Source organism: Notamacropus eugenii, chromosome 1 (genome assembly GCF_028372415.1).
Source record: "Notamacropus eugenii isolate mMacEug1 chromosome 1, mMacEug1.pri_v2, whole genome shotgun sequence".
Classification (NCBI taxonomy): Eukaryota; Metazoa; Chordata; class Mammalia; order Diprotodontia; family Macropodidae; genus Notamacropus; species Notamacropus eugenii.
In genome coordinates, this window is record NC_092872.1 from 367,736,825 (window position 1) to 367,760,413 (window position 23,589).

The window sequence follows — 23,589 nt, forward strand, 5'->3', positions numbered from 1 at the left end:
CTGTGATACACAGTATAAGACACTGGTCTGAACCTAATTTATGGCAAACCACTTTCCGTTTTTCTCAGGAGTTTTTAATGAAACAGAGTTCTTACCAACAGTGGTTGGTACCTCTGAATTTATCAAAAACTAGACTATTATGTTTAGTTGTTTCTGGGTCTTGTTCATTTATTGTTCTAATAATCAGCTTTTCTATTGGGAGGGTAGGGTGTGAGGCAGTCGGGGTTAGGTGTCTTGCCCAGGGTCACATAGCTGGTAAATACCAAGTGTCTGAGGCCGGATTTGAACCCAGGTTCTCCTGACTCCAGGGCCAGTGCTCTATTGACTGCACCACCTAGCTGCCACTCAACTTTTCTATTTTCTATCTAGTACCAAAATATTCTGATGATAACTAGTTTATATTATAGCTTAAATACTGGTAACAACACTAGACCTCTTTGCCCCCTCCCCTCCTTTATCATTATTTCCCTTTAGATTTCTGATGCTGTTATTATTTTGTCTGCTTCCATAAAGTAACTCTATGGGGCTAACTCTGTAAATTAATTTAAACAGTATCACTGTGTTTATTATTATACTTTGATGGCCCAACCAGAATTATCTGCCTTCTTTTATTTCCATAAAGAGTTTTGTAGTTGTATAAGATCCTTAGTTAAGTTGACTTCCAGATATTGTAACTATGTAACTATATTTCTTATTTTAAACACTTTCTGCTGGGTTTAGTTAGAAATATACAGAAACGCAGATGATTTTCTTGAGTTTATTTTATATGCTACTTTACAGAAGGGAAGCTCTAATGTTCTTTCCATTATACCATGCTGTCCTCTAATTCTTTTCTCATTAAGGAGTTCACTAGACAATTCTTCAAGTATAGTGCTAGCAAAAAACACTGCTGTCCAGCCTAGTTAAGTATAAAGTGGCCCATCACCAGCATACTGGCAACTAAAGGATGAGCTGTTTGACCATGACAATGGATAAAAAAAAACGAAAACATGAAATGGCCCTCTCCTGTTACAGTAGTTAATTGTAGGGGGAATGGTAGAAAAGAGAGTAGAGAATGCTAAGAATCCCATGGTTTAAACTATCTACAAATACTAATTTATCTCTTTTACTTAAAATGTGAGATCTTTGTTCAGTGATTGAGGTAACAGATTGCTGGAGGAAACAAAATGCATCCACTCTGAAATTACTTTTCTATATGACAACAAAAGATAGAAAAAAGTATTGGGGAAATGGAAAAATGGCTCACAGGCTTCCCTTAGAGAAAGTGAATAAAAGAACTGGTGGAATGATTTCATCCTGTACTCCAAAGCATTAAGCAATAGCATTTCATGTTATATTTGGTCACATCACCTTTCAAGTACTCATGATGAGCATAAGCAGAAAGATCACCACGAAGATAACTGTGGCACATGTACCAACATCTGTTAGACACAAGGGAAAAGTAGAGCATTTCTATGAGGAACTTAAGACTCTCCAAACCAAGAAAGAATATTCACTGACGCCTGGCAACATGAATGCTTAGAAAATGTTTTTAAAATATAGCACATCATGAAGAAATGAAAGAAAACAAAAGCTTATAGACCTCTCAGAAGCCTCATACCAATAAATCACAAATAATTTCTTCAAGAAGAGAATGAGAAAAAAAGCAGCATCGCAGAGAGGACAGAAAGTTGGCCTCAGGGTCAAGAAGACTATGTTCAAATCTGTCCCCAGACCTTAGGGGTAAATCATTTCTGAATACTCCAGGCTGAGACTATAAATTTGAAAGAAGGTGTGGATTGGTAGAGGGAGTTTCCTACACCAATGAAATCACGAGGTCCAGACCCACTTCCCGCTACAACCAGCATCACCATCTGTCATTTCCTCTTCTGTCAACCTCACCAATCTGATGGTTGTTAGGATTACCACTACTTTTTAAAGATGATTAGCAAATGTAAAAGTCAATGCCACAATATAATCAAATGAGCTCAGAAATGTATCAGAAATAAAATACTTTATCTAGCACGAAGAGAAAACAAGTTTGTTCCAAAAAACAAGTGAGTTAATTAATCCCAAGGGCATTAACTGATGAAACTAGAAAGACAACAGACATAAATGGAATAGATATGCCAGCATTCATAAAAGAATTTATTCTTATAATCAAAACCAGTGAATAAATTAATGTTGAAGGTATTACAACTTTGAAAGGATCATAGATTTAAAATTGGAAGAGAGTTTAGAGATCTGCCTAAACTCTTTATTTTACAGAAGAGGAAAATTAGGTTCAGGGACCTCAAGACTCAAGCCAATGTGTGAAAGAGCTAGAATTTAAACGCAAGTCTTATAACAAGTGCAGCAGTCCAAGCTCAGTTCTGAGCTTTTCCCACTGCAAGACAATGTCTCCCACATCACAAAAAAGGAAATGAATTCCAAAAGAAAAAAAAACCCACAACTTTATTGCTCTAAAAAGCAACCCAAAAGATATCTGTGACCACCAACCTATATGTTCACTCTCATCTCTATGAAATCTTTACAATAGTGGCCTATAAACATATTGAGGATATTTTAATTTTTAAAAAGTCTATCTTTTTTTAATCAACAAAAATTCCTTCTCTCTTTCCCACACCCCCTGCAATGAGAAAGAAAAACAAAAATATTGTATTAAACATGTATAGTCAAGCAAAACAAATTATAGCACTGACCACAGCCATCCAAAACATCTCATTCTGCACTCTGAGTCCTTCACTTCTCTATCAGGAATTGGGCAGAATGTTTCACCACTAGTCCATAGTGAGAATATTCGTGATGAAAATGAAAGATTGGAATATGGAGACAGTTTTCTATATCTTCACAATCATGCAACTGACCAAAAGGTATATAAAATACATGAGCCCTCTGAATTTGATTATTGATTATAAAAAAAAAAACAAAACACAACTCAGAATAAAACAGAACGAATTTAAGGCTCTCTTCAAATAAGCTGTTTTCTATGCATCTCTTAAAATCATACAAGATTTCTTGATAGTTATTTTCCAGAATACCAAATAAAGCAAAAAACAAGGAGATGTCTACATACTAAAGTTATCTATACAGTGAATGAAAAACGATTTTTTAGAGATAAAGAAATTTTCCACATACTTTTTATAGATGATGTGCTGTCTACATCAGGAAACAAAATACTATTGGTCTCCTTAATGAGAGCCACAGCCACTCAAAAGAGATCAGTCTAACAATCCTTTGTAGGAAAAAATGAAACAGATGAAGAAAGTATATTGCCTTGATTATGTCATACAACTGGACTGGCAGCCAACTGCATTAATCCATAAATACACATATGTTAAATGGGCACTCAGATGGACAATGATGTGGGCCCGTGATTAAATAGGACACAGGAAATCAGAAAGATTGCAAATGAATAGTGTTTTCAATTACAAGTGGCTCCAAGATATAAAAGCCTATTTTCAACATAATATTCTTCTGATGATGCTATATTGTTTACAATCAGATTCTCCAAAGAATCAAAACTGTGAAACATCAAAAAAGATCCATAGACAGATACGTGATGGCTACAAACAGGCTGCAGTGTATTACCAACAACAACTTCTACACAAGAAGTGGCAGAAAATAGATAATCAACGATACTTTATAGCTGGAAAAAGTGGACTATTTTAGCAACCACAAGGAATATGTTAAGACATATACTTAGAATAATACACTTAAGAAAGTTGAAGTATTGTAATGATCTCTAACCCCATTAAAAGATCTAGAAGAAAGGACTCTACAACACAATAAAACATTTGTAGAGGATCTATGGACTTGACTAAAATGACACAGGATAAAAAAGTATGAATGCGTTGTAATTTTCTTCAGTCCAGGAAGTACCCACATTGTTGTGATCACACAGCAATCAAAGATCTAGCTATTCATAAAATTCATAAAAATCTCTTTAATGTAAGTGATTATAAACACTCAAGAAATTTCATCATCATCCATAGATATGAATTTAGAGCAAGGAGACTCATGGTTCTGTACTGGTACTGCGTCCCTTATAAAACAGAACTGTAATAAAGCAGTTAGTACAGACAGACAAAATAATAAATATGATTAAGTAATTTGTAATTAAGTAATTTGAGTCTTTATGTGGTACTGATAACATTTTAAGATAAAAGGATATGCCTGTAAATTATGCTTAAAATGAATTGCTCTCAAACTGCACCCCTCTCCAAACTCCTCTGAATTACAATGTGTCATATTCACAAAACGTTGCAGACTTAAATACCTCCTATACAAAAACTATAAAAAATGCCTTTCATTTTGTGTGTGTGTGTGTGTGTGTGTGTGTGTGGTCCATATTGTAAATGCTTTAAAAAGATGTATCACCTGACCAAAAGTTCGAATTGCTTTATCTGTTATAAACTGTGTTAAAAATAAATAAATAAAATTTTTTTAAAAATGCCTTTCATTTGCTCTATCTTGCATAATATATAGCTAATGAATTAGACTTAAAAAACACTAAGGAAGTATAGCAGGCAAAATGAACCATACTGGTTCACTCTCATTTTCAAAAACAGGTCTTGATTTAAGTCAGAAATTAAATTGGTTATTTCCTTGTTATTACTATTATGAAGTAAAGCTGTTACTTTAATTCCCAGAGGGTCATTTAGAGACAGATCAAGGCCAGATTTTTTAATTTAGGTGATCCCATGTACATAAAATTCTCAAATATTTTGAAGAAATGTCTACTGCCTTAATCCCAAATGTCTGCAATTTAATTATTAAACGTTACTTTGAATTGACTAACATGTTAGTACCTACCATTTAAAGTTCTAAATGTTAATATTCACTTCTACTTATGTACCCTTCTCTATGTAAAACATTTCTTCGGAACAATGTCTACTTTTGCTTCAGTTTGGGCAAATCTATGAAAGAGCAGGAGATGATAAAGAATCTAGGCTGGATAGATCAGCACGATAAACAATCCACTTAGCTTCTCCCTTCCATCCCATCAAAAGCAAAAGCAAGTAGTACTCAACAATGCTAGAAGAAATGCAAATTCTAAATCTCTAGACAGTCTATGGATAACTTAAGGAACTCACTAGAGGCAAAATGAAAGTAATTAGTTTACATATAAAAGCAAGATCATCTAAAATACAAAGCTATCAGAAACAGAAATCAGAGTAACCGGTCTAACTTCTAGTAGAACAAAAATGACACAAAATTGATATAAGGTGTTCTTGGAACAGCAAAATCCAAGGAGGAAAATAGCAACAGAAAAAGGTGTAAAGAGCTACATTCTGAACTAAGGTTCTTTTCCTCACATATTTAACATGAAATGAAAATTTACAATAAGAAGACAAGCTAAATCAAGGATTTTAAATATGTTATTGCTATAGGACTACTAACTCTCTGCATTCTATTTACAATTTAGGAAACAAGACTTTGTGATTAAGTACCCAAATACAGAAAAAATTAAATCCAAGCTTAAAAAAATTTAAGAAACTACCTTCACCATAAAAGAAGAGTGATAATTCTTATCAATTTCATTGCTCTTTAATGAAATCATCTTTAGAATTAACTTTGGGTAGCTTAGCCCTACCAGATCTCAAATTGTATAATAAGGCAGCAATTATGAAAAACACTTGGTACTGGCTAAGAAATAGAGGGGTAGATCAGTGGAATAGATAAAGTACTCAAGATACAGCAGTTAATGTATATAGCAGTCTACTGTCTGATAAATCCAAGGACTTCAGCTTCTGGGATAAGAACTCACTGATTGACAAAATCTGCTGGGAAAATTGGATAATACTGTGGCAGAAACTGGGCATAGACCAATGCCTGACACCATACACCAGAATAAAGTGTAAAAGGGTAAATGATCTAGGTATAAAGGCAGATACTATAAATAAATTAGGGGAGCAAAGGATAATGTATGTCAGATTTATAGAGAATGGAGAAATTGATGACCAAACAAGAGATGAAGAACATTATGAAGTGCAAAATGGATAATTTTGAAAAAAAAAAAAACTTTGAAAAGTTTTTGCACAAACCCAATACAACCAAGATTAGGAGAGAAGCAGAAAACTGGGAAAGAATTTTTAAAACTAGTGTCTCTGATAAAGGCCTCATTTCTAAAATATATAGATAACTGAGTCAAATTTACAAAAATACAAGTCATTCTCCAATTGATAAATGGTCAAAGGATATGAATAGGCAATTTTCAGAGGAAGAAATTAAAGTTATCTATAGTCATATGAAAAAATGCTCTAAATCACTACTGATTAGAGAGATGCAAATCAAAACAACTCTGAGGTACCACATCACACCTATCAGATTGGCTAACATGACAAAACAGGAAGATGATAAATGTCGTAGAATCTGTGGGAGAGTTGGAACACTAACTCATTGATGGTGGAGCTGTGAGCTGATCCAACCATTCTGGAGAACAATTTGGAACTATGCCCAAAGGTCTACAAAAACGTGCATACCCTTTGACCCAGCAATTTCACTTCTAGGGCTGTATCCCAAAGAGATCATAAAAATGGAAAAAGGTCTCCCATTAAAATATTTATAGCAGCTCTCTTTGTGGTGGCCAAGAACTGGAAATCAAGGAAATGCCCATCAACTGGGGAATGGCTGAACAAGTTGTGGTATATGAATATAAGGGAATACTATTGTGCTATAAGAAATGATGAACAGGAGGACTTCAGAGAGGCCTGGAAAGACTTATATGAACTGATGCTGAGTGAAATGAGCAGAACCAGAAGAACACTGTAACAGCCATAGTGTGCGAGAACTATTTCTGATAGACTTAGCCCTTCACAGCAATGCAAGCACCTAAAACATTCCCAAAGGACTCTTCAGGCAAAATGCCATCCACATTCGAAGAAAGAACTATGGAATCAAAATGCAAAATGAAGCAGACTATTTTCTCTTGTGTTATGTTTTGTTTTGGTTTTTCTCATGGTTTCTCCCTCATTTTAATTCTTCTAAGCAACATGACTAATGTGAAAATGTGTTTTATAAGAATGTATGTGTAGAACCCATATAAGATTGCATGCTGTCTCAGGGAGGGAGGGGAAAAAAATTTAAGACTTATGGAACCCTAAATTGTTGAAAACTGAAAACAAATAAATTAATTTTTAAAAAAAGAATTAACTTTGATTTTTATTTCCTTTAAAATTTTTCCATCCATAACAGTTAACCTCAAAATCCTCACCAAACCTGAGATGTTACTGCCATTCGTGGAAAAGGGAAAAGACATTCCCAAAATATATTTGGGGAAAATGTTTTCATTTGGACCATAAATCATTAAGTTTTGGGGACTTAAACTTTTCGCAGACAATGAAAAATTCTCAAGCAAATGATCAGCAAATATGGACTGGTATATAACCAACCTTCTCTACAGGCAGCACTAACTACACTGAATATGATTCTAAATTCATCTCTGATACAATAAGACAACATATCCATGGATTTAGGATATTAACAAGTCAGTGTGAATGCTGGGATTTCCAAATACCATTCTCTTTTAGACTTAAGTACAAATAACTATTTTAACTATTTTTAGCTATTTTATTTCTTGTGGGTATTGAAAATGCAAACACTCTAAGGAGAAGAACAAACAGTACATGGATGAAATCCCAATCCATGGAACTGTAAGAAAAATCACTTCAGTGGCTTAGCCATACCAGATCTAATATCGTATTACAAAGCAGCAATCATCAAAACTACTTGCTAAGAAATCAGTGGTGGAGCAGTGGAATAGGTTAGGTACACAAGGCATAATAGTCAACGACTATAGTAATTTACTTTTTGATAAACTCAAAGACTCTAGCTTCTAGGATAAAAACTCACTATTTGACAAAAACTGCTGGGAAAACTGAAAAATAGGGTGGCAGAAACTAGGCACAGACCAATGTATCACACCATATACCTAGATAAAGTCAAAATGATTTAGATTTAGATTTAAAGGGTGATACCATAAACAAATTAGGAGAGCAAAGAATGGTTTACCTGACAGATCCATGGAGAAAGGAAGAATATACAACCAAACACGAGATAGAGAACATTATGAAATGCAAAATGGATAATTTTGATTACGTTAAAAAAAAAAAAAGGTTTTCCACAAACAAAGCCAGTGCAACCAAGATTAGAAAGGAAGCAGAAAGCTGGGAAACAATTTTTATAGCCAGTGTCTCTGATAAAGATCTCATTTCCAAAATATATAGAGAACTGAGTCAAATTTATAATGCAAGTCATTCCCCAATTGATAAATGGTCAAAGGATATGAACAGATGGTTTCAAGATAAGAAATTAAAGCTATGCATAATAACTTTGAAAAAATGCTGTATATCACTATTGATTAGAGAAATGCAAATTAAAACAACTCTGAGGTACCACCTCACACTTATCAGACTGGCTAACATGACAAAATAGGAAAATGATAAATGTTGAAGAAGATGTGGAAAAACTGGAACACTAACACATTGTTGGTGGAGCTGTGAATTGATCCAACCATGCTGGAGAGCAATTTGGAACTATACCCAAAGGGCTACAAAATTGTGCATACCCTCTGATCCAGCAATACCACTTTGAGGTCTATATCCCAAAGAGATCATAAAAATGGGAAAAAGGACCCACACATACCAAAATATTTATAGCAACTGTTTTTGTGGTGGCCAAGAACTGGAAATTGAGGGGATGCCCATCAACTGGAAAATGGCTGAACAACTTGTGGTATATGATTGTAATGGAGTAGTACTGCTCCATAAGAAATGATAAGCAGGCAGACTTCAGAAAAATCTGGAAAGATCTGCATGAATTGATGTTGAGTGAAGTGAGCAGAACCAGGAAAACATTATACACAGTAACAGCAACACTGTGCAACGACCAACTTTGATAGACTTAGCTCTTCTCAGAAATGAAATGATCTAAATGATTCCAAAAGACTCATGATGGAAAATGCTGTCCACATCCAGAGAAAGAACTATGGAGTCTGAATACAGATCAAAGCATACTATTTTTTCCTTTTCTGTTTTGTTTTTCTCTTACTTGTAATTCTTCCTTTTGGTTCTAATTCATCTTTACAGCATGACTAATGTGGAAATATGTTTAATATGATTGTACATGTATAGCCTATATCAGACTGCACACCATCTTGGGAGGGAAGAGAGGAAGAAAATTTAAAACTCAGAATCTTATAAAAGTGAATGTTGAAAACTAAATATAAATAAATGTTTTTTAAAAAAAAGGAAAAAAAATCACTTTATCCAAGTGTCTTATGACTGTTGTGGTAGCAAAGAAATAGTTTAATTATGGAACTCAAGTTTATCAAATAGGTAGAAGAGGCCTCCAAATCAAAAATGTTACTTGAATTTTTGCAGTAAGACAAAGAAGTAAGTACGCTTTCGAAATGGATAGAGGCTTGTGCCACTATAACCCCGATTCAAATCCTGCTGGGATTGCTTCGTAATCAATCAATCAACACATATTTAATAAATATCTGCTATGTACCAATCACCATGGTGGGTGCTAGAGACACAAAGACAAAAATGAAACAGCATCTTCCCTCAAGGAGCTCATATTCTATTCTGAGGAGAGAACATATACATACATAAGTAAACATGAAACAGATTTTTTAAAAAAGTTACCATTAGTAAGTGACTCCAAAATGTCAACTGCACAACAAAGAATATGACAGTTTATTGAGGAATTCTAAACTGTTAGATGAATCAACTAACAGATGCTACTGTCTTCTTTTTCTAATATGAGAAGTTTATTTTCCTCATATTTTAACATTATTTCTAGTCTCCCAATTTACCCTTACAAAAATACAGATAATGAGAAAGTATCCATCAGGCTTAAATTTTCATTCGATAGTCTCAGTTTCCTTATCTGTAAAACGCTGAACTAGATGGTCTCTAAAGTCTCCTGCAGATTCAGATCTATAATCTTAAGATTCTATAAGGACACTACTCTTAAAGAAGGCCTGTCTATAAATGTACCAACTCAAAAATAAAGTGGTTAAGGCAAAACTGGACACATATCCAAGTCCCTACCAGCCACCACCCGGATTATGGAAAGAATGACCCTCTCTAGGAGGGGCAACATTTCCTCAATTATAGGAATTCCTCCAAAACATTCTCTCATCTGAGTATCAGAAGTAAACCAACTGCAAAGTGTTACAGGGCCCCTCCCACCCAGTTCACTCATCACTATTCTTCCTGTTCTCATTAGCAACCACTTTTAAAATTGCCTGTCCAAAGCTGATATTTTTGCAGAAGATGAAGTTGTTTCTTACCATTTGCTTAACAGAATACGCCAAAGTGTTATTTTGCAATCTGTATATTGCAAAATTAGATGCGTAACAAAAATGTCCGGAAATGGGTCACAATATTCTGGGTTTCCTCATTCCGTTTCATCAATCTTTAGCCAGAGTGAGGTGGGCAGTAGTAATCATGATACACAGAAGTAAGATGGATGACTAGTATTTGTGAATAAAATGTGATAATGGTGATGAAATGTAACTAGATACGCCACAACTAGTGTCAGGATGAGGCACCAGAGTAAAATTAAAAAAGTACTGGACCTTCAGTAGAATAATGGTTTTTCCACATACTACCTATATTTTCCTGGAGAAGTTATTCATTTCTCTGGTTCTAGGTTTCCAGAGCTTAGCACTGTGCCTGGCTAATTGAAAGTATTTAAATGAATGCATGTTGACTTGACTTGCCTTCCGATGCTAAATCTATGATCCTATGATCTTCTGAACGGGAAGGAACATTAAAAAAAGCTTCCTAGCATAAGCTAGAATGGAAAAGATTAGAAAACCAAAGGCTAGACTAAGCTAAGATTTGAACTCTGGCTTATCCACTTTCTAGAAGTACCAACCACTTGAGGCAGTTTCAATGTAAAATGAATTTGTCCATTGCTACAAAATGAGACATAAGAAAACTCAAGTTCTATTACTTCTGATTTCAGTCAAGTGCCCATTCATATTCCCTCTATTAAAAAAATGAATATTTTTTAAAACTAGAGAAACACACTTACATAGGTGGATATTTTTCTAATAATAGAAAAGCCTATTTTAATGATTCATCTAAACACTCAACTTTCCTTTTTTTTTTTTTAAGAAGTTACTTATCTGCTACCCACCTCCTGACAGAGGTGATAAATATGCAGAACAAAACACATTTTGGGACATGACAAATATGGAAATGTGTTTTGTTTGACTGTATTTATTTGTTACAAGGGTTCTGTTTTGTAAGAGAGGGAGAAAAAACCAAATGCTTAATAACTGCAAAAAATAAAATTTTATATTAAGAAAACTGTTTATTATCATCAGTTGCAAAGGGATTAACATTTATTTCCCCAAACAACAAGGAAGGTTAAAATTGTATATTAAAATCTCTGCCTTATACTTTTCTCCTCAAAAATAAGAGTATCATTATCAGGCTTTCAATTATCACTAAGTACTGTTCTTTCTTGGCCATTGGCCTACCATATTTATTGATTAGGAAAGTAAAATGTCTAACAAATCAATACCCTTTGAAATTACATACCATCTAATCCAACCCTCTGATTTACCAGAAAAAACTAAGAAGCACAGAGGTTAAGTCTCTTAACAACAACAAAAAAAAAAGTCCCTCACGCCTTAAAAATATTTCTTGCTAGTACAAAGTAAGGCCACCAAATCTGCCCAATAAAGAAAGAGATTCTTGGTTATGTACGGTTTAAATGATGATAGTGACAGAGACAAAAACAGTTATCATGACATGACTTTGTTCTTTTTGTAGAACATCTTTCAAAATGGAAGATTTATTCTTAAAAATCTGTTAGAGCATGGTCTGTGATATGAAGATCAGATCAAAACAGATCAGTAGCTCTAAGAAATTCCCCAGGATACTACAGGAGACAGTCTAACTGATTCAGCAGATGGCTAAGTAAGACTGAACCACTGCCCCTATGAGTAGTCATACAATTTAGATAATAAAATTACCTAGGAAGTCGTTAAATGCATATTCTGAGAATCTTAAGCTCTAAGATATGATGAATAGCTCTTTGTCTACTAGGGAATTAAATATTTCAAGGAATATTTTACCAATATCCTAAGAAAAGTATTCTACTACAATTCTTATTATTAGGATGTTGTAAAAGTTAACCCAATTTCCCCAAATATTTACTAATTGCATGTACTTATAAGCCCTTTTTTTAATCTAAAGTATTCTCTCCTTCATGGTGGTAAGACCTCTGAGGTATTTTTGTTCTTATAGATGACTTCTAAGTTCTTGTTTAAGAACTAATAAAGCTTAGAAGAAACATTATATATACACCACAGTGATTGCTATGCCCTTGAACTTACCTATCACTCATAAGTGTTCCATTATCTAATCCTGATCTGTTGTCATTCCGCCTTTCCTTCTGCCTTGCAATTCCATACCCTGCTCTTTGTTCTCATTATGATCTCCAATCCCTCCACCCTTCAGTTCTTTACCAGGCTATCACTCCTACACTAGCTACTTTCTTCCCTTGCCAATCTTAAACCCGATGAACCACTTCGACTTTATACTGCCCTCTTCCCCCGTTCCTTTGTCCTATTGAAAATCTTGCTCTGCCCAACTTCAGCTTTCAATTACTCCCACTATCTGCTGCCTTTACTCCAAATGGTGTGTTGCTAAACAAAACTAAAGAAAATCACAAAACTGCACTGACCAATTCGCTACAAATTTAAGTTTAACCTCAAGAAAGCCTTCACTATGGCAAGATAATTCTTTTACACCTCTCTAACCAATACATTACCGGACTTACTACAGTGATTTTTTGAAATCTTTTTATCTCTTCTCAAACCTCCTATGGCTGACCCTTCTCCTGCCCACTCAGGTAAGAATTTTACCTTATATTCCACTGAAAAATTTGAGGCCATTCACCAAAAGCTCCCTCTTCTTCCTTTCTCACCCCACACCACTTAGAAATCTTCCACTACTATCTCCTCCTTCATTCCCACCTCATGTGAAGAGGTATTCCTTTCCTTGGCAAAGCAAACCCTTCCACATTCAAAAGGGGATTACCTTTCCACCCTATCTCTTCCAATAGACTGTATCCTCTCAACTCCACTACGTCACTTATCTTTAATCTCTCCCTGTATACAAGCTGCTTCTCTACAAACACACACCCATATTTCCCTACTCAAAAAACCCTCACTTGATCAATCCATCCATCTCCAAAGCTATCATCCCATATTTCTCCTTCCTTTTTCTGGCTAAATTCCTTGAGGAATTTACAATAAGTAGCCTCCACTTCCTTTCCTTTCATTGCTTCTTAACTCTCTACAGTCTGGCATCTGACCTCATCATTAAATTACCAATAATGTCTTAATTGTCAAATCTTTTTCTCAGTTCCTTCTTGAACTCTGTGCAACCACTGACAATGCTGATCACCCTGTTCTTGTTACTCTCTTCTCTCTAGATTTTCATGGCATTGTTCTCTCCTGGTTCTCTTCCTACCTGTCTAATCACTCCTTTGCTAGATCTTCATCCAGTTCATGCTCACTAGCCTTGGGTACCCCACAGAGCTTTTTCTTGGGTCTGCTACCTTTCTCCCTAAATACTATTATACTTGGTGATTTCATCAACTCCTATAGATTCAATTATCAACTCTATGCAGATAATTCTCACATCTATTTTCCAGCCCTAACTGCTTTCCTGACCTCTAGCCTTGCATCTCCCATTGCCTACTGAAAATCTCAAACTGGATGTCCTGTAACCATTTTCATCTCAATATGTCTAAAACTGAACCCATTATCTTTCCTTCTCCCCAAATCTTCCCTTCCCAACTAATGTTGAGGGAACCACCATGTTCCCAGTTACTCATCCTTGCATCCTTAACTACTCATTCTCACCCCCCATAAGCAATCATTTTTCAAGTCTTGTCACCTCTACCTTTTAACATCTCTCATATATTCCCCATCCTCTCCTGTGATGCTGTCTGTGATGTACAAAAAGTTTGAGAAACAGAGTTTCTGGGTCATTTTATTAATTATGCTAGTAGATAATTAATAAAAGGGGTCAGTGGCTCTCTAGAATGCCAAAGACCCTTCATGGAACCCACTCAACACTTATATGGCCTTGGAAGAATGGGTATTTCTGCAGGTGGGTAATCAACTCTGATTGGTTAACAATGCCAGGATGAATATTATGTAATAAGAGGTGAACCCATTCTAATGTGGTGCTGGGGAACATGACATTGATCACTCTTGTTCCCAGATGATGCCCAGCCTCAATCCTAGCCTGCCTGAATGGAACACAATGGGCCTGAATTGACCTTAAATTCTTTGTAAGTTTTCTGGTTGGGTGGGGTCTCCCGTCAACAATGTCCTTCAAAGACTGAACATCCTACAGGTTTCTGAAAAAAATTCTGGTCCTAATTCAATAACTGATTATTAAGATAAGAGAGAAATTTCTCACATTGCCACCACCCTGATTAAGCCCTCATCACTCCTCACTAGGACTACAAGAGCCTTAAGGCTGGTCTCCCAGCCTCAAGTCTCTCCTCACTCCAATCTATTCTAAATTCAGATGTTAAATTAATCTCCCTAAAGAGCAGGTCTAACTATGTCACATACTCCCTCCATTCAAAAATGTCTAGTTTTGAATCCTTATTACTTTTCAGCATCAAACATAAAAACTTGTTTGGCTTTTAAAATTCATTATATTCTCACTTTATTTTTCTTACTTTTAAAAAATGACTAATATAGAAATATGTTTTGCATAATTTCACATGTATAATTGACAACATATTTCTTGCCTTCTCAATTGGGGAGAGAAAAGATGGAAGGGAGGGAGAGAATTTGGAACTAAAAATTTAAAAAGAAAAGAATGTTAATGTTCTTTATAACCTTGCCCCTTCTTACCTTTCCAGTCTTCTTACACCTTACTCCCCTCCATGATCTCTGTGTTTCCTGTTATTTCCTGAATAAGACACTCCATTTCGTGACTTCAGGTAATTTTCACTGGCTGTCCCTCATACCTGGAACTCTTTCTCTCTCCTTATCTCCACCTCCTGGCTTCGCTGGCTGCCTTCCAAAAACAGCTAAAGTCTCACCTTATGCCAGAAGCCTCTTCTAGTCCTTCTCAATCTTGGTGCCTTCTCCCTCAGATTATAACTAATATACCTTTCTTCTTTGTACACAGTGGTTTACTTGTTGTCTCCCATATTTGCTTACAAGCAACTTGAAAGAAAAGACTGGTTTTGGGGGAGGAGGTTTCACCTTTATACACATCCCCAGTACTTAGCACAGTGACTGACACACAGCAGAAGTTTAATAAATACTTGTTGATTAACTAACAACATACCATACCAAGGTCCCTACCTCTTGTTCTCATTCAAGATATTATTATACTTTTGGGAGCAGCTAGGTGAACCTGAGCATAAAGCACTAATTTGGAGTTAGGAGGAACTGAATGCAAATTTGGCTTCAGACACATACTAGTTGTGTGACCCTGGGCAAGTCACTTAACCCTGATTGCCTACACACACGCACACACACACACACACGCACACACGCACACGCACAAGATATTATTAAATTTTTAAAAGAACTGAGGTACTCAATTCATTCAGTAGGCAAAATCTATGCAAGTTCTTTGAATTCATAAGTTCTCATTCACTATCCTATACATTTAAAGAGCACCACAACTCTCTTCTAATTTACATTTCAATGGTGAAGAAAACCCAGATAAAAGATTTTTTATCACTATAACTTTTCATTTCCATACAAGTTAAGTGCAGAGAGATTGCTCCCTGTTCCTCATTTTCAACTTTACTTCAGATGTCATTTGCTTAAAACTTACTTCCAGTTCCTTAATTTTTTCTTCTGCTATCTTCTGTTTCTCTAACAGCTGGTTGTGAATTACTTCCTTGGACTGAAGAATAAACCTAGAAAACAAAAGCTGAAAATTAAGCAAGGAAGCTGTGTTCACCACAAATCAATTACTATTAACCACAAACACAAAACTCATTAAAGGAAAGGGAGTCCTACTGGCCAAACCAAAGGAAGTATTTTGTGTGCTACTATGTCTGGGAGTATACTCAGTCTTCTTGGCTGACAAAGGATCAAGGCCTGATGTTATAAGTTTATGGAAAAAAAAACAAAAAAGGTAACAAAACCAACCACAAAGTAATATCTTAAACATATAAAAATGCTCTTTAACCTATATTTAATATTTTATTAGTTGCAGCTCATTAATTACTTTTATCCAGCTATATTTAAAACAATATCTGTAAAATGCTGCTCCCCCTCACCCATTTTCTAACAACAGTAACCCATGACCTTTTAAAGTCATACAATCAACTACTGTGTTAGGATCAGTGCATTTAGTGTATGTATGAATTCCTCACACAAAAAGCAGTGTATAAGTCCTATTATTGTTCAAAAGGCCAAAAATACAAATAAGGAAAATACATTTTTCCCCCTTTACATTCAGGCTCAGTGCTGATAAAGAAAGATGGAAAAAAAATTAAATGAACAAATTATCTGTTTTTCTTTCTTTATATATGACCACTGGGTTAACAATTTTTTCTGGGAGTAGTAGGATAAAACACTGGTTTTAGAAAATCTGGGTTCAAGTTCTTGCTATATGACTGAGTAGCTAGGGGCCCTTACATAAGTCACTTTATCTCTCTTAACCTAAGGATTTTTATCTGTAAAATGAGAAAAATAATAGTTAAACTAAAAATGACAAGAGATAAAAAAAAATAAGTGTATGCTTGAAAGGATTATGAAAAGACAGGCAATGCTGGCAGAGTCATGAATTGCTACCATCATTCTGGAAAGAAATTTGGAATTATATTAAGGAAGTGAGTAAAATGTCCACACCCTTTGATCCACAGATTCCACTGCTAGGCTTAAACCCTAACGATAAAAAAGCCCCAAAAGCACCAACATAACACATAATTTTAGGAACAATTTTTGTAGCAGCAAAGAACTGGAAACAAAGTACAACTGCCCACTGACTTGAGACTAGATAAGCAAATTGTGACACATGAATGTAACAGAATATTATTGTCCTACAATAGTAATAGCTAATATATATACAGAGCTTTAAAGTTTGCAAAGTGTTTTTAAATAGATTATTTCTTCTGATCCTCATAACCACCATTTTTACAGATGAGCCAATTGAGGCTTGGAGAGGGTAAGTGACTTGCCCAGTATAAGGATCACACAGTATAAGTGTCTGAGGCTGGATTTGAACAAAGATCTCTCGGGCTCCAACAATGTTTATGCTAGCCACTCAGCTATGATGAAAGAAAGGATTAACGTACACCAAAATATTTACTACACTAACCACCTCTGTGTGGAGCAAAAAACTGCTAAATAAAGTAGATGTCCATTGATTGGGGGATGGGTACAGGAATGCAATGGAAAATTATTATGCTTTAATAAGACAAAAGAAGCACAGGAAGAAACGTAAATTCCTGCAAAGTGAAGGAGAATCAGGAAAACAATATACACAGTGTTTATAACAATATAAATGGAAAGAACAACAACAAAACTGAATGCTGGGAAATTATAATGATCAATCTTGGCCCCAGAAATCTATAATGAGGCATCCCACTCCAACTGAAAAAGGGACCAACAGTACAAAATAGTGCATATACTCAACTATTTCATGATACATTACTAAAATTTATTGAAATTTTTTTTCCTTTTTATTCTTTGTTCCAAGTGATAGCTCTCAGGGAAAGGTAGAAGGGGGAGAAGGATACAATGGGAAATACATGACGTAAAAACAAAAAATATCAATAAAATAAATGTTTAAATGATATACAAATCACTTTCCTTTACAGGATTATTGTAAGGAAAGTGCTTTTTTACAATTGAAAACTGTCAGAAAAAAAATGAGTTACCAGCATTTTATTTATGCTATCAAGTAGATTATACATTTCCATTTCACAGAAATACATGTATTTCTAAAGTGGAAAAACCTAAAATAGCCAATATATTCTATCTGGAAGATATCCCAAAAGAATTAGTTTATGGGACAAATCTTGCAATTAATGAAAAACAGACAAATGGTTCTCCTCTGAGCACTAGTTACTATTTGAATGTTTGAACTTAAAAAATAAGTCCGTTGTCCAGCAGAGTGACATACATATAGTAACTGCTTAATAAATGTTTACTGAATTGAATAAGAGGTCAAATTTAAAAAAAAAAACCAGGGTGAGAATATGTTGTTTCCTGAATCAACCCTATGATGATAATAAATATGTCACTAAGGTACTCCACATCCATGAGATTTTACATACATATGACTTTATATATAAATATAAGGCAAGTGAAACCAGTACAAATCAAGAGCCAATTATTTTTTCAAAATGCCCAGGATTGCTATTTCCTCCTTTTCCTCCTCTTCTTCCAACTCTACCTCCTTCCACTTATATACACGGATTGCCAGCAGACAATCCCACAGTGCTATCCTGGGACCTGATAAATTTCTTTTTAACCTCACTGAGTGTTTTGAAGCTTGTATCTTGAGTAAAGAGATCAGTTAATATAATCATTATTCTTTCTTATATGAAAATTCTGGACCTTCTTTAAAAAATCTTACTATGGATCTAAATGACTTCTTACATTCAAAGAAATTAAAAATTCATGTGAGATATTTTGCTTTGATAACCTTCATCCCCCAAATTTCTCATTTAATCCTAAGGATATTTGCTCCATGTGATTTTAAGGCTAAAACTGACAACATAAGGAATTTCTACACTTCAATCTGTTAGAGGACAGAAGGACCTGTTTTGGATGGTACTTGCCAGAAACTTTGTAAAAAAGCAGGAAAACAGGCCACATAGCTGCCAATTAAATCCAAGACATAAAATTCTCAGACCGACAAAAACAAGATTTTATCCAAAAGTTCTCTTAGTCACAGACATGCTTTCATAGTAAAATGTACATTTTTCAAAACGTCCTTGACTATTGGCCTAAGAGAAGCATTCAAATAATAGGTCACCAAGGCATCATCATTATTAGTGTCTGGGAAACTTTCAAAGCTAAGATTAGCGGTCAAGTCATTATTTATGTAGCCTTTAAAAAGAAAGGATCTGAGTAGATATTAAATCCCTTGAGTAGAAAATAAAGTTACTAGAAAGCAAGCACATTCAGCAAGCAAGACATACTTTCCACATCTGCATGTGCTGTTCTGTACCATCCTCAAAGGCCAGGCAGAAACCACCACCAAAGCTGGAAAGAAATATATTAAACAGACTCCCAAAAGCTTGTCTCAATGGATATTGACTCACAAAACAACAGCAAAGAAAAATTCTATCACAACAGCTACATGATGCCAAGCTTCATAATCAAGCTGAAAGCAGCAAAGAGAACCAAAGACTAAGAGAAATTTAGGTTTCTATGCTTTCAGAAAGCATTTAATGCCAGATATACTTCAACATTTCAGGGGATCTGTGATCTTACTGATGTGGCTACTCTATTAAACAGCATTCATGCCTTCTCAGCCTATGTAATTCTTATCTATGTCCTCCTATAAATCCTCCACAGGAATACACTAGAGGCCTTCTGCATCTCTTGACATTATATAGGTACCAGTGTAGCACATAAACTGTCTATTTGTTATCCTGTAATGTTATTTTAGGGCATCTCACTACAAAATGGCTAATCTCTTTCAATTATATATCACTTTATTATCTCTTTTGCCACTTTTTGGAAACAGTATATATCACTGGTACCTATTTGTGACCACAATGCGTCTTTCTATTGACACTTGTGAGGGCATTATTTTGTTTCTTCGGAGATTATTGTATTATTCCATGATTTGTAATCACATAGCATCCATCATAGAAAGAATTAGTATTAAAAAGACAGGGTTTTATTTCAGGGAGAAGCATGAGGTCATTAAAAGAGCTCTGTGGTTTCCCTGCTCTCTTCCTCCTAGTCAATTCTGGGTCCAATTAGTTGTAAACTGCAGTGTTTGTCTGTCCAAGGCATATGTATTGACAGTTCAGATCAACGGACTTTCCATCTAAATGTATATCACAGTGTGGCCAAAATTAATTCACCATCCCCTTAGTATTTCCTGTGTGGACAATTAGGCTGAATACTTTTGAGTGATTATGGATTTTATTTAAGAGGCTATGCAATATCTCAGGGCTTGATACAAACAACACAATGCCTGCTGTAAAAAGATGCATCCTCTATATGGAATCAATCTCTCTTGCACTTAAACAATGCACTAAATAACTTCCATGACAGGGGAACATGTACTTTTATTTTTTGTTTCACTTAATATAAATAATCAGAATATCAAACAAAGTTCTTTCCAAGTTTTCATCTATCAAGGAATCCTTGATGAGCAAAACATATGCAAGGGAAACATTTTGTTGGAGGAGAGTCTAAGGTTGCACTGTCTTTGACTAAGTCGAATGTTTGTTACAGTTTACAACTTCAATGGGAATGCAATAAAAGTATTATTTGCATCTTTTAGTCAAAAATGTGACTATAAAGATGTGATATGCTTTAGAATATCATTTACAAAAGCCTTCCTGTCCCAACTCATATTTTCACCAAGGACACCCTTGATATGCATATTGATTTTTCTCACAATACAGAGAAAGTACAGGGTGGAGCCAAGGTAGCAGAGTAGAAGGACAGACCTACACTAGCTCTCCACCCAGAGTCCATAAAATACCTGTAAAAAATGACTCTAAACAAATTCTAGACCAGCAGAAGCCAAAAAACGACAGAGTAAAAGAGATTTCCAGCCCAAGGCACCCTGGAAGGCCAATAGCAAAGGTCCCCTGCAGGCCTTGGCCACATAGCACAGCACACACAGGTCTGGAGCAGACTTTAGGGTGCAGAATCACAGGGAACAGCTGCGGTTCCTTGATTTCTCAACCCACAAATGCCAAAGACAGCTTCAAAAGTTAGTGAGAAAGTTCTTTCACCTGGGTAAGAAAGGAGCAGAGTCTGGTCCTAGCCCCAGCCCCAAGGCAGCAGCCGGGTCCATTTTTGGAGCCTTCAGCCTAAAGACCCTAGGAGAATCAAGTTAACAATCTGGGTCTCAGCCCTTAGTGGTAGTCCTGGGGTTAGGAGGAGCTCTGGCGTAGTAGAGTGGTGGTGATGGTGGAGAGGGAACCCTACTCACAGATGCTGGGCAGAAAAGATTGCTTGTAGTTGCTCACAAACAACAGTGCAGGCCAAGAGAGAAATAAACTCCTCTCCCTTGATCATGCTACCATGGAGAAACTGAGAACTTACAGGTCCCTAAAGTTATACTCTCCACTTGGCAAAGGACTTAAAAAGCAAGTAAATGACTGGGGAAATGCCCAAAAATGGGAAAAAAATAAGACTACAGAAGGTTACTTTCTTGGTGAACAGGTAATTTTCTTCCATCCTTTCTGATGATGAAGAACAAAGCATACCATCAGAGAAAGACATAAAAGTTAACTTGCTGAAAGGAGACCCCAAAAAATGCTGAAGAAAATAACACCTTTAAAAATAGACTAACCCAAATAGCAAAAGAGGTCCAAAAAGCCAATGAGGACAAAAATGCTTTAAAAAGCACAATCAGCCAAATGGAAAAAGAGGTTCAAAAGCTCACTGAAGAACATAGTTCTTTAAAAATTAGAATGGAGCAGTTGGAAGCTAATGACTCTATGAGAAACCAAAAAATTGTAAAACAAAATCAAAAGAATGAAAAAATAGAAGACAATGTGAAATAGCTCACTGGAAAAACAACTGACCTAGAAAACAGATCCAGGAGAAACAATTGAAAACTTATTGTACCACCTGAAAGTCATGATAAAAAAAAAAAAGCCTAGACATCATCTTTCAAGAAATTATCACTGCCCTGATCTTCTAGAACCAGAGGGTAGAACAGAAATGGAAAGAATCCACTGACTGCCTCTTGAAAGAGATCCCCAAAAGAAAACTCCTAGGACTACTATAGCTAAATTCCAGAGTTCCCAGGTCAAGGAGAAAATAATGCAAGCAGCCAGAAAGAAACAATTCGAATATTGTGGAAATACAATCAGGATAACACAAGATGTAGCAGTTTCTACATTAAGGAATCGAAGGGCTTGGAATATGGTATTCCAGAAGTCAAAGCAACTAGGATTAAAACCAAGAATCACCTACCCAGCAAAACTGAGTATAATACTTCAGGGGGAAAAAATGATCATTCAATGAAATAGAGGACTTTCAAGCATCCTTGACGAAAAGAACAGAGCTGAACAGAAAATGTGACTTCCAAACACAAGGATCAAGAGAAGCACGAAAAGGTAAACAGGAAAGAGAAATCATGAGGGACTTACGAAAGTTGAACTGTTTACATTCCTACATGGAAAGATAATATTTGTAGCTCTTGAAACTTTTCTCAGTATTTGGATAGTTGGAGGGATTATATACATATGTATATATATATAGACAGAGGACACAGGGTGAATTGAATAGGAAGGGATGATATCTAAAAAAATAAAATTAAGGGGTGAGAGAGGAATATACTGGGAGGAGAAAGGGGAAAATGGAATGGGGCAAATTATCTCTCATAAAAGAGGCAAGAAAAAGTTTTCTCAATGAAGGGGGAAAAGGGAGGAGGTGAGAGGAAAAAAAGAGAAGCTTACTCACATCACATTTGGTTTAAGGAGGAAATAACATTCACACTCAATTTGGTATGAAAATCTATCCTACACTACAGGAAAGTAAGGGAGAAGGGGATAAGTGGGATGTGGGGGGGCAATGACAGAAGGGAGGGCAAATGGGAGGAGGGAGTAATTAGAAGTAAACACTTTTGAGGATGGACAGGGTCAAAAGACAGAATAGAATAAATGAAGGGCAGCATAGGATGGAAAGAAATATAGTTAGTCTTTCACAACAAGACTACTATGGAAGTCTTTTGCATAACTACACATGTATAGCCTATATTGAATTGCTTGCCTTCTCAGTGGGGATGGGTGGGGAGGGAGGAAGAGAGAGAAGCTAGACCTCAAAGCTTTAGGAACAGATGTTGGGAATTGTTTTTTGCATGCAACTGGGAAATAAGAAATACAGGTAATGGGTACAGAAATCTATCTTGCCCTACAAGAAAATAGAGTGGATGGGGATAAGAGAAGGGAAGGGTGTGATAAAAGGGAGGGCATATTGGGGGAAGGGGTAATCAGAATGCACAGTGTCTTGCTGTGGAGGAGGGGAGAAAATCTGGAACTCAAAATCTTGTGGAAATGAATGTTGAAAACTAAAAATAAATTAATTAAAAAAATATAGAGAGAAAGTACACATATAGGTTAGTAGTTACTAGTATTTTTATAAATGCTTCCCCCCTGAAGCAATACCATACATGTCTTTTTTCTCTTAGTATATATTACATTCAGTATCTTTATATACATTAAAACCTTATATTCAGTATCTTTATGTTACGTTCAATATTTTTCCCTCTTTCAGGTAGCCTGAGAATAAATTCTTCAATGGCCTCAAAATTATGCCATCTCCAGAATGGAGATCCTCTATATACTCTTAATCTAGTCCAGCTGCTCTTCTCAAAAGAACTTAGTCAATTACAATTACAGCTCCCAGGGCACATTTCCCCCCTTAAAAATATAGTC

The 23,589-nt window shown here is 35.6% G+C and overlaps 1 protein-coding gene across 1 annotated transcript in view; it reads right to left on the reverse strand.

Annotated features, from left to right (window-relative positions):
- The window catches only part of PFDN1 (prefoldin subunit 1), a 69,631-nt gene that overhangs the window by 30,052 nt on the left and 15,990 nt on the right, over positions 1-23,589 (reverse strand). The window contains exon 3 of the mRNA XM_072630495.1: positions 15,828-15,912. Coding sequence (XP_072486596.1) covers positions 15,828-15,912 — 85 coding nt within the window. The remainder of the gene's footprint in view (positions 1-15,827; positions 15,913-23,589) is intronic.